The 12,732-nt window shown below is 49.9% G+C and overlaps 1 protein-coding gene across 1 annotated transcript in view; it reads right to left on the reverse strand.

Annotated features, from left to right (window-relative positions):
• Positions 1-6,252: 6,252 nt before the first annotated feature.
• The window catches only part of LOC127926385 (myelin regulatory factor-like protein), a 36,943-nt gene continuing 30,463 nt past the window's right edge, over positions 6,253-12,732 (reverse strand). The window contains 6 exon segments of the mRNA XM_052511775.1: positions 6,253-6,366; positions 6,509-6,620; positions 7,503-7,577; positions 7,677-7,761; positions 7,885-7,932; positions 9,336-9,509. Coding sequence (XP_052367735.1) covers positions 6,253-6,366; positions 6,509-6,620; positions 7,503-7,577; positions 7,677-7,761; positions 7,885-7,932; positions 9,336-9,509 — 608 coding nt within the window.

The following is a 12,732-nucleotide window of genomic DNA, read 5'->3' on the forward strand; positions in this document are numbered from 1 at the left end:
GTGATGGTGGGGACATCTGGTCCTGATGGTGTGGTCCTAGACGGTGGGGTCCTGTGACGGTGGGGTCCTGAGACATGGGGTCCTAGACGGTGGGGTGCTGTGACGGAGGGGACTGTGGGGTCCTGTGGGGTCCTGTGATGGGGTCCTGTGACGGTGGGGTGCTGTGAGTGGGGACTGTGGGGTCCTGTGGGGTCCTAGAATGGGGTCCTGGACGGTGTGGTCCTGTGACAGTGGGGTCCTGTGGGGTCCTACGGTGGGGTCCTAGGGTGCTGTGACGGAGGGGTGCTCTGACGGTGGGGTGCTGAACGGTGGGGTGCTGTGACGGTGGGGTCCTGTGACGGTTGGTCCTGTGACGGTGGGGTGCTGTGATGGTGGGGTCCTGTGATGGTCTGGTCCTGTGACGGTGGGGTCCTGTGACGGTGGGGTCCTGTGACGGTGGGGTGCTGTGATGGTGGGGTCCTGTGGGGTCCTGTAGGACGGTGTGGTCCTGTGACGGTGGGGTCCTGTGGGGTACTGTGACGGTGGGGTCCTGTGACGGTGGGGTGCTGTGACGGTGGGGTCCTGTGGGGTCCTGTGACGGTGGGGTCTGTGACGGTCTGGTCCTGTGGGGTTCAGAACGGTGGGGTGCTGTGACGGTGGGGTCCTGTGGGGTCCTGTGACGGTGGGGTCCTGTGATGGTGGGGTCCTTGACGGTGTGGTCCTGTGACAGACGGTGGGGTCCTGTGGGGTCCTGTGACGGTGGGGTCCTGTGTGGTCCTGTACGGTGTGGTCCTGTGACGGTGGGGTCCTGTGGTCCTGTGACGGTGTGGTCCTGTGACGGTGGGGTCCTGTGGGGTCCTGTGACGGTGGGGTCCTGTGGTCCTGTGACGGTGGGGTGCTGTGACGGTGGGGTCCTGTGGGGTCCTGTGACGGTCTGGTCCTGGGGAAATGACGGTGGGGTGCTTGCGGTGGGGTCCTGACATGACGGTGGGGTCCTGTGGGGTCCTGTGACGGTGTGGTCCTGTGACGGTGTGGTCCTGTGGGGTCCTGTGGGGTCCTGTGACGGTGTGGTCCTGTGACGGTGTGGTCCTGTGGGGTCCTGTGGGGTCCTTACGGTGGGGTCCTGTGACGGTAGGGTGCTGTGAAAGTGTGGTCCTGTGGGGTCCTGTGACGGTGTGGTCCTGGGGTCCTGTGATGGTGGGGTCCTGTGACGGTGGGGTCCTATGACGGTGGGGTCCTGTGGGGTCCTGTGATGGTGGGGTCCTGAACTGGTCCTGTGACGGTGGGGTCCTGTGATGTCTGGTCCTGTACGGTGGGGTCCTACTGGGTCCTGTGGGGTCCTGTCGGTGGGGTCCTGTAAATATGTGATGGTGGGGTCCTGTGTGGTCCTGTGACGGTGGGGTCCTGTCGGTGGGATCCTGTGGGGTCCTGTGACGGTGGGGTCCTGTGACGGTGGAGTCCTGTGACGGTGGGGTCCTGTGACGGTGGGGTCCTGTTTGATCAGGATAATAACATCATAACACACAGCTAATTCATGCAGACCTACAGCGTCCACTTATCGTTTGTTCTAACATCTCTAATACACTCCAACCAACTTTTCTCCCTCATTCCCCCATTTATCCCTCAACCCCCTATCCCTCCCTCTACCCCTCTCTCTCTCTCTCTCTCTCCATCCATCACCCCCATTTCTCCCTCCATTCATCCCCATCTCTCACTCCACCCCCCATCCCCCATCTCTGTGATCCCTCCATCCATCTCCCCTCCATTCCCCATCTATCCCTCCATCCCCCATTTCTTCCTCCATCCCACCTCTCCCTCATCCCCCATTTGCCATCTCTCCCTCCATACCCCATCTATCTCTCCCTCCATCCATACCCATCTCTCTCCCTGATCCCTCCCTCCACCCCCCATCTCCCCATCCCCCATCTATCCCTCCATCCTTCCCTCCCCCATTTCTTTCTCCAATCCCATCTATTCCCCATCCCTCCCTCCATCCCCCATCTCCTTCTATCCTTCCCATCTCTCCATCTAGCCTCCACCCCCCCGTCCTCCATCCCTCCCTCCATCCCCCACTCCATTCCCCATCTATTCCCCACCCCCCATCTCCCTCCACCCCCCCGTCCTCCATCCATCCCCCACTCCATTCCCCACTTCTCCCTCCATCCCCCATCTCTCCCCTCATCTCTCTCCCCATCTGTCCCCCACTTCTCCCTCCATCCCTCATTTCTTCCTCCATCTCAGTCCTCCATCTATCTCTCCCTCCCTCCATCTCCCCATTCTATCCCTCCAACCCCTCTGTCCCTCATCCATCCCTCTATCTCCCATTTCTTCCTCCATCTTCCTCCCTATATCCCTCCATCTCCCCATTCTATCCCTCCAACCCCCTCTGTCCCTCATCCATCCCTCCATCTCCCATAGAATAAAGGAGAGGAGACATCTCTATTGGTTAGAATAGAGAAGAGGAGATGTCTCTATTGGTTAGAATAAAGGAGAGGAGACATCTCTATTGGTTAGAATAAAGGAGAGGAGACATCTCTATTGGTTAGAATAAAGGAGAGGAGACATCTCTATTGGTTAGAATAAAGGAGAGGAGACAGGGAGTCATTGGTTAGAATAGAGGAGAGGAGACATCTCTATTGGTTAGAATAAAGGAGAGGAGACATCTCTATTGGTTAGAATAAAGGAGAGGAGACATCTCTATTGGTTAGAATAAAGGAGAGGAGACATCTCTATTGGTTAGAATAGAGGAGAGGAGACAGGGAGACATTGGTTAGAATAGAGGAGAGGAGACATCTCTATGGGTTAGAATAAAGGAGAGGAGACATCTCTATGGGTTAGAATAAAGGAGAGGAGACATCTCTATTGGTTAGAATAGAGGAGAGGAGACAGGGAGACATTGGTTAGAATAGAGGAGAGGAGACATCTCTATTGGTTAGAATAAAGGAGAGGAGACAGGGAGACATCTCTATTGGTTAGAATAGAGGAGAGGAGACAGGGAGACATTGGTTAGAATAGAGGAGAGGAGACATCTCTATTGGTTAGAATAGAGGAGAGGAGACATCTCTACAGGTTAGAATAAAGGAGAGGAGACATCTCTACGGGTTACAATAAAGGAGAGGAGACATCTCTATTGGTTAGAATAGAGGAGAGGAGACATCTCTATTGGTTAGAACAGAGGAGAGGAGACAGGGAGACATTGGTTAGAATAGAGGAGAGGAGACAGGAGACATTGGTTAGAATAGAGGAGAGGAGACATCTCTATGGGGAATAGAGGAGAGGAGACATCTTATGGGTTAGAATAAAGGAGAGGAGACATCTCTATTGGTTAGAATAAAGGGAAGAGACAGGAGACATTGGTTAGAATAGAGGAGAGAGACATCTCTATTGGTTAGAATAAAGGGAGAGACAGGGAGACATTAGAATAGAGGAGAGGAGACATCTTATTGGTTAGAATAGAGGAAATGATGGAGACATCTCTATAGGTTAGAATAAAGGAGAGGAGACATCTCTATGAGTTAGAATAAAGGAGAGGAGACATCTCTATTGGTTAGAATAGAGGAGAGGAGACAGGGAGACATTGGTTAGGAGGAGAGGAGACATCTTATGGGTTAGAATAAAGGCGAGAGACATCTCTATTGGTTAGAATAGAGGAGAGGAGACATCTCTATTGGTTAGAACAGAGGAGACAGGGAGACATTGGTTAGAATAGAGGAGAGGAGACAGGGAGACATTGGTTAGAATAAAGGAGAGGAGACATCTCTATGGGTTAGAATAAAGGAGAGGAGACATCTCTATTGGTTAGAACAGAGGAGAGGAGACAGGGAGACATTGGTTAGAATCCCTTGTAGCCGTTGGTTTAAAAGTTGTGTTGTGGTGGTGTGTGTTGTAGGCAACTGACGTCATTCTAAATTTGCGTCTGAATGATAAAGTTGATCCTGGATGGAAGTAGCTGCTTCAGAACAGAGAATTCAGTACTTTATTTTACAGTTTCCAATGGTATTTACCTGGTAATTACTAGGAAATGATGCAGTAACACAGAATTCAACACAATTACTTTCTGAAATAAATGTAATTAGCTACCTACATAGTCAAGTTTGAGATATAAGTACTATTTTACTTTGTGACTCATCCTGTCCTCCTGTGTTCCAACAGTGTGACATGATCAATGTATAGTTTAATGAATAACCAATAACCTGTTGGGCATTTACATTCCACTGAAAACAAAATGATCCCGTTCAGGTCTGTTCCAACTCAAGCTTTTCACATAGTGCAAAAACTGTCACAAGGCAAAGTGAATCATTACGACTCTTATCTACTGTAATTCTGTCTCAATAAATATTATCTCATTACAGTCCTTGTAAAAGAGATTATATACAACGATCTCATCACCAATCAGGACATTTCATAGAAAAACAATACAAAGTGGATGAATTATTACGGTTGCCAGACATCACGAAGAGAAGCACCGACACCCGTGTCATTGGACACTGGCTGGCCTGCCAGAGGAACTGTAGTGTGAGGTCTTCTTCCTCACTCACACCTCCGGTAGAAGTTGAAGTGGTAGCATCTGTGAACAGCGGGAGACGAAGCCACGAGTCGGATTGCAGTCTGCCTGGCCCTGGATGGAGATAGACCAACATTGTCTATTACATTGACAAGTGACGGCTCTAACAGTGGAGATACTGTACAAGTCCTCAAAGATGGAAGGCAAGCGTGAGGAGGCGAGATCAGGTGGAACCATTCTAGCCAATGGAGGGTAGATAGGCATTAGAGGAGAGTTCTCATCTTTGATCTGTGAGCATTTTAGCTTCTCTGGGAGCGCCAGCATGGAGAGAGCATTCCATTTTAATGGAGAAAGAGCTATTGGGGAGGGGAGACGAGAGCATTACGGGAGAGACGATGAGACGAGAGCATTACGGGAGACGAGAGCATTACGGGAGACGAGAGCATTACGGGGAGACGAGAGCATTACGGGGAGAGGGAGAGCATTACGGGAGAGGAGAGCATTACGGGGAGACGAGAGCATTACGGGAGACGAGAGCATTACGGGGAGACGAGAGCATTACGGGGAGACGAGAGCATTACGGGGAGACGAGAGCATTACGGGGAGACGAGAGCATTACGATGAGACGAGAGCATTACGGGAGACGAGAGCATTACGGGGAGACGAGAGCATTACGGGAGACGAGAGCATTACGGGGAGACGAGAGCATTACGGGGAGACGAGAGCATTACGGGGAGACGAGAGCATTACGGGGAGACGAGAGCATTACGGGGAGACGAGAGCATTACGGGGAGACGAGAGCATTACGGGGAGACGAGAGCATTACGGGGAGACGAGAGCATTACGGGGAGACGAGAGCATTACGGGGAGACGAGAGCATTACGATGAGACGAGAGCATTACGGGGAGACGAGGCATTCACGGGAGACGAGAGCATTACGGGAGACGAGCATTACGGGGAGACGAGAGCATTACGGGGAGACGAGAGCATTACGGGAGACGAGAGCATTACGGGAGACGAGAGCACGGGGGAGACGAGAGCATTACGGGGAGACGAGAGCATTACGGGAGACGAGAGCATTACGGGAGACGAGAGCATTGACGGGAGGCGAGAGCATTACGGGGAGGCGAGAGCATTACGGGAGACGAGAGCATTACGGGAGACGAGAGCATTACGGGAGACGAGAGCATTACGGGGAGACGAGAGCATTACGGGAGACGAGAGCATTACGGGGAGACGAGAGCATTACGGGAGACGAGGCATTACGGGAGACGAGAGCATTACGGGGAGACGAGAGCATTACGGGGACGAGAGCATTACGGGAGGCGAGAGCATTACGGGGAGACGAGAGCATTACGGGGAGGAGAGCATTACGGGAGCATTACGGGAGACGAGAGCATTACGGGAGACGAGAGCATTACGGGAGACGAGAGCATTACGGGGGAGACGAGAGCATTACGGGAGACGAGAGCATTACGGGAGGGGAGGCGAGAGCATTACGGGGAGACGAGAGCATTACGGGGAGACGAGAGCATTACGGGGAGACGAGAGCATTACGGGGAGACGAGAGCATTACGGGGAGACGAGAGCATTACGATGAGATGGGGAGACGAGTAAAGGGAGGGGGTGGTTATCATACTAATGTTATCATACTAATGTTTAACAACTCTATTAGATTGTGGTTATAAGATCGGGTCGTTTTCCCCCCACAACAAACAACACGTAGTAGTTGTGAGGCTACTGGGACAGTGTCGTTTGACATTGATATTTTAGGAAAGGACACATTGGAGAAATCTTTTAGTTCTTACAGCCACTGCTGAGCGGAAGTGGTAGGAGCTCCTGTAGAATCGAGACACTGGCAGAGGCCATTCATGGACGTAGCCCTGGAGAGAACAAAAGAGAAACACTTTCAAGCTTTATACTCTCTTACTTTCTTTGTTCACTTTTTATCACACAAAGAGCAGAGAGTTTGCAATTATCAAACAGAGAGCAACCACAGTATAGTGTTGTCTGTGGATGCCATACCTGTGTATTTATGAAATTGTATTCTTCGTTGGTTTGATCGTGGTCCATCAAGGCAGAGCATTTAAACATCTCATCATTATGACACAGGTGGACAACCAGCAGCTCTGTGGTACTGCGTCAGAGGAGAGGAGACACCTAGTGGTCATTTACGGTACTTTCAACAAACCCACAGTGCAAGTACCAAGTGCTCTGTGACCATTTGTAATTAGTGTGAACAACAATGAGAGAATGTGCCTTATGCAACTCTGTCTTAGTAGAGGCCTTCATCTCCTCATACAGAACAGGAAGTCCTGCCACACTGGGGTCCAATGTCTGATTCAGACAAAGCCTCAAGTCTCGATTCAATCCGTAGCGCTGAAGGTCTGCGGTAGTATGGTGTGATTGACATTTAAAGGTAATTTCCCATTGAGACGACATACGCAGCAACGACGTGACTGCAGTCTCCGCAAATGCCCAGAAACATTGCCTTTAAATTCTAAATCGCAACCCTACTGCACTAAGGATTAAATGGAGCCCTTAGACTCACAAGCTCCCGCTAGTTCCCCCCGTGCATGGACTCTGCTAGTTCCCCCCGTGCATGGACTCTGCTAGTTCCCCCCGTGCATGGACTCTGCTAGTTCCCCCCCGTGCATGGACTCTGCAGTTCCCCCCCGTGCATGGACTCTGCTAGTTCCCCCCGTGCATGGACTCTGCAGTTCCCCCCGTGCATGGACTCTGCCAGTTCCCCCTGTGCATGGACTCTGCTAGTCCCCCCCGTGCATGGACTCTGCTAGTTCCCCCCCCGTGCATGGACTCTGAATGTCTGGGAGGATCCAGACCATCATCAGCCCCGGAGGTAAAACAACCTCTTAGAAACTATCCCCTGCTCCTTCCAGAGTCCACAGTCAATGCCAACCTGTCACCACCACAGTGGGAAGACAAGACCTATTGCATTATTCAAGTGGAAAACAAAGTGGAGACAAGAGGAAGCATGTCTCATGTCCTGGTCACTCACTTCATCTGGACAGTGACACGCATGTTGGTGGGGACGAACTTGCTGATAGGGATTTGGAAGGAGTAGTTTCCTGACCTGAATGGAAACAGATCAACATAGAGATGAAGTATACCATCGGTTTGGCAGTCTGAATCTACATCTATTAAATGAGTTCAAACGGACTGAATTACGTACCCGCAGCTTCCCCTCTCACAGTACCGAGAGTCAATGATCTGTTCGTTTTCTTTGATGAAAAAAGACTTTATTGTTGTGTTTGTCCCTGAAAATAGAACAACAATCTGATGTCCAACTCTAAAGTATTGTGAAATAAAGTCAGAAAATAACACATTTGGATTAAGCATTAAAACGTGTGTTCAAACGTATGTGATAGAATTTGACTTACAATCTCCGGCACCTTTGATTTCTTCATTGAATTTGTCTTTCCCTTTATCTGAGAAGGCAGAATTGGAACCAAGAGAAGAAGTGAGATTACTGCCTGTCACAAGCAGCACAATGCCAACACTTTATAGAGCATCAGAATTATGTCTATGTGGTCCTTCTGTGGCACAGTTGGTAGAGCATGGCGCTTGTAACGCCAGGGTAGTGGGTTCGATTCCCGGGACCACCCATACGTAGAATGTATGCACACATGCACACATGCACACATGACTGTAAGTCGCTTTGGATAAAAGCGTCTTCTAAATGGCATATATTATATGTCTCATTCAAGGTCAGCAACATGTAGGTTTTACGTCAAGATAAGCTAGCATGAAGAAAGAAATACAGTGGAGAATGCTGTTGGTAAATGAAGACAGGGAGTAGCCAGCTCACCTGCTAGAGAGGGCCAGGTAGTGGGAGATACAGGGAGTAGACAGCTCACCTGCTAGAGAGGGCCAGGTAGTGGGAGATACAGGGAGTAGACAGCTCACCTGCTAGAGAGGGCCAGGTAGTGGGAGATACAGGGAGTAGCCAGCTCACCTGCTAGAGAGGGCCAGTTAGTGGGAGATACAGGGAGTAGACAGCTCACCTGCTAGAGAGGGCCGGTAGTGGGAGATACAGGAGTAGACAGCTCACCTGCTAGAGAGGGCCAGGTAGTGGGAGATACAGGGAGTAGACAGCTCACCTGCTAGAGAGGGCCAGGTAGTGGGAGATACAGGGAGTAGACAGCTCACCTGCTAGAGAGGGCCAGGTAGTGGGAGATACAGGGAGTAGACAGCTCACCTGCTAGAGAGGGCCAGGTAGTGGGAGATACAGGGAGTAGACAGCTCACCTGCTAGAGAGGGCCCGGTAGTGGGAGATACAGGGAGTAGACAGCTCACCTGCTAGAGAGGGCCAGGTAGTGGGAGATACAGGGAGTAGACAGCTCACCTGCTAGAGAGGGCCAGGTAGTGGGAGATACAGGGAGTAGACAGCTCACCTGCTAGAGAGGGCCTGGTAGTGGGAGATACAGGAGTAGACAGCTCACCTGCTAGAGAGGGCCCGGTAGTGGGAGATACAGGAGTAGCCAGCTCACCTGCTAGAGAGGACCAGGTAGTGGGAGATACAGGAGTAGACAGCTCACCTGCTAGAGAGGGCCAGGTAGTGGGAGATACAGGGAGTAGACAGCTCACCTAATAGAGAAGGCCAGGTAGTGGGAGATACAGGTAGTAGACAGCTCACCTGCTAGAGAGGGCCCGGTAGTGGGAGATACAGGGAGTAGACAGCTCACCTGCTAGAGAGGGCCTGGTAGTGGGAGATACAGGGAGTAGCCAGCTCACCTGCTAGAGAGGGCCAGGTAGTGGGAGATACAGGAGTAGACAGCTCACCTGCTAGAGAGGGCCAGGTAGTGGGAGATACAGGGAGTAGACAGCTCACCTGCTAGAGAGGGCCTGGTAGTGGGAGATACAGTGGAGGAGAGGAGGACAGGAGAGATGGTGCTGGTATTATCCATGGAGGCTGTAGTGGGACAGCAGAACACTTCTTCACAGTAGATCAGGCTACAGAAGTCCACATCAGGGGTCCACGGGACAGGGGTGGTTGTTGGGTTTACTAATAAATAAACAAACAAACAAACGTCAATTTCCACATAAAGGACTACTCATGACAGACAGCAATACTTTTACCACCTCTTTGTACAATAGAATTGAATGAGACACCACAACGTTACTACGGTGAGACACCACAACGTTACTACGATGAGACACCACAACGTTACTACGATGAGACACCACAACGTTACTACGATGAGACACCACAACGTTACTACGATGAGACACCACAACGTTACTACGATGAGACATCACAACGTTACCACGATGAGACATCACAACGTTACCACGATGAGACACCACAACGTTACTACGATGAGACATCACAACGTTACCACGATGAGACATCACAACGTTACCACGATGAGACACCACAACGTTACTACAATGAGACACCACAACGTTACTACGATGAGACATCACAACGTTACCACGATGAGACATCACAACGTTACCACGATGAGACACCACAACGTTACTACAATGAGACACCACAACGTTACTACGATGAGACACCACAACGTTACCACGATGAGACACCACAACGTTACTACGATGAGACATCACAACGTTACCACGATGAGACATCACAACGTTACCACGATGAGACACCACAACGTTACCGTGATGGGACACCACAACGTTACTACGATGAGACACCACAACGTTACTACGATGAGACACCACACCGTTACTACGATGAGACACCACACCGTTACCACGATGAGACATCACAACGTTACCACGATGAGACATCACAACGTTACTACGGTGAGACACCACAACGTTACTACGATGAGACACCACAACGTTACTACGATGAGACACCACAACGTTACTACGATGAGACATCACAACGTTACTACGATGAGACATCACAACGTTACCACGATGAGACATCACAACGTTACCACGATGAGACACCACAACGTTACTACAATGAGACATCACAACGTTACTACGATGAGACATCACAACGTTACCACGATGAGACACCACAACGTTACTACAATGAGACATCACAACGTTACCACGATGAGACATCACAACGTTACCACGATGAGACATCACAACGTTACCACGATGAGACACCACAACGTTACTGTGATGAGACACCACAACGTTACTACGATGAGACACCACAACGTTACTACGATGAGACACCACAACGTTACTACGATGAGACACCACAACGTTACCACGATGAGACATCACAACGTTACCACGATGAGACACCACAACGTTACTACGATGAGACATCACGTTACTACGATGAGACATCACGTTACTACGATGAGACACCACAACGTTACTACGATGAGACACCACAACGTTACTACGATGAGACACCACAACGTTACCACGATGAGACACCACAACGTCACTACGATGAGACATCACAACGTCACTACGATGAGACACCACAACGTTACTACGATGAGACACCACACCGTTACTACGATGAGACACCACACCGTTACCACGATGAGACATCACAACGTTACCACGATGAGACATCACAACGTTACTACGGTGAGACACCACAACGTTACTACGGTGAGACACCACAACGTTACTACGGTGAGACACCACAACGTTACTACGATGAGACATCACAACGTTACTACGATGAGACATCACAACGTTACCACGATGAGACATCACAACGTTACCACGATGAGACACCACAACGTTACTACAATGAGACATCACAACGTTACTACAATGAGACACCACAACGTTACTACAATGAGACATCACAACGTTACCACGATGAGACATCACAACGTTACCACGATGAGACATCACAACGTTACCACGATGAGACATCACAACGTTACCACGATGAGACACCACAACGTTACTGTGATGAGACACCACAACGTTACTACGATGAGACACCACAACGTTACTACGATGAGACACCACAACGTTACTACGATGAGACACCACAACGTTACCACGATGAGACATCACAACGTTACCACGATGAGACACCACAACGTTACTACGATGAGACACCACAACGTTACTACGATGAGACATCACAACGTTACCACGATGAGACATCACAACGTTACTACGATGAGACACCACAACGTTACTACGATGAGACACCACAACGTTACTACGATGAGACATCACAACGTTACCACGATGAGACATCACAACGTTACCACGATGAGACACCACAACGTTACTACGATGAGACACCACAACGTTACTACGATGAGACACCACAACGTTACTACGATGAGACACCACAACGTTACTACGATGAGACACCACAACGTTACCACGATGAGACATCACAACGTTACCACGATGAGACATCACAACGTTACTACGATGAGACATCACAACGTTACTACGATGAGACACCACAACGTTACTATGATGAGACATCACAACGTTACTACGATGAGACATCACAACGTTACTACGATGAGACACCACAACGTTACTGTGATGAGACACCACAACGTTACTACGATGAGACACCACAACGTTACTACGATGAGACACCACAACGTTACTACGATGAGACACCACAACGTTACTACGATGAGACACCACAACGTTACTACGATGAGACATCACAACGTTACTACGATGAGACACCACAACGTTACTGTGATGGGACACCACAACGTTACCACGATGAGACACCACAACGTTACTACGATGAGACACCACAACGTTACTACGATGAGACACCACAACGTTACTACGATGAGACACCACAACGTTACTACGATGAGACACCACAACGTTACTACGATGAGACACCACAACGTTACTACGATGAGACACCACAACGTTACCACGATGAGACATCACAACGTTACCACGATGAGACACCACAACGTTACTACGATGAGACACCACAACGTTACTACGATGAGACACCACAACGTTACTACGATGAGACACCACAACGTTACTACGATGAGACACCACAACGTTACTACGATGAGACACCACAACGTTACTACGATGAGACACCACAACGTTACTACGATGAGACACCACAACGTTACTACGATGAGACACCACAACGTTACCACGATGAGACACCACAACGTTACTACGATGAGACACCACAACGTTACCACGATGAGACACCACAACGTTACCACGATGAGACATCACAACGTTACTACGATGAGACACCACAACGTTACTACGATGAGACATCACAACGTTACTACGATGAGACACCA

This window comes from Oncorhynchus keta, unplaced genomic scaffold (assembly GCF_023373465.1).
Source record: "Oncorhynchus keta strain PuntledgeMale-10-30-2019 unplaced genomic scaffold, Oket_V2 Un_contig_7461_pilon_pilon, whole genome shotgun sequence".
In the NCBI taxonomy this organism is placed as follows: domain Eukaryota; kingdom Metazoa; phylum Chordata; class Actinopteri; order Salmoniformes; family Salmonidae; genus Oncorhynchus; species Oncorhynchus keta.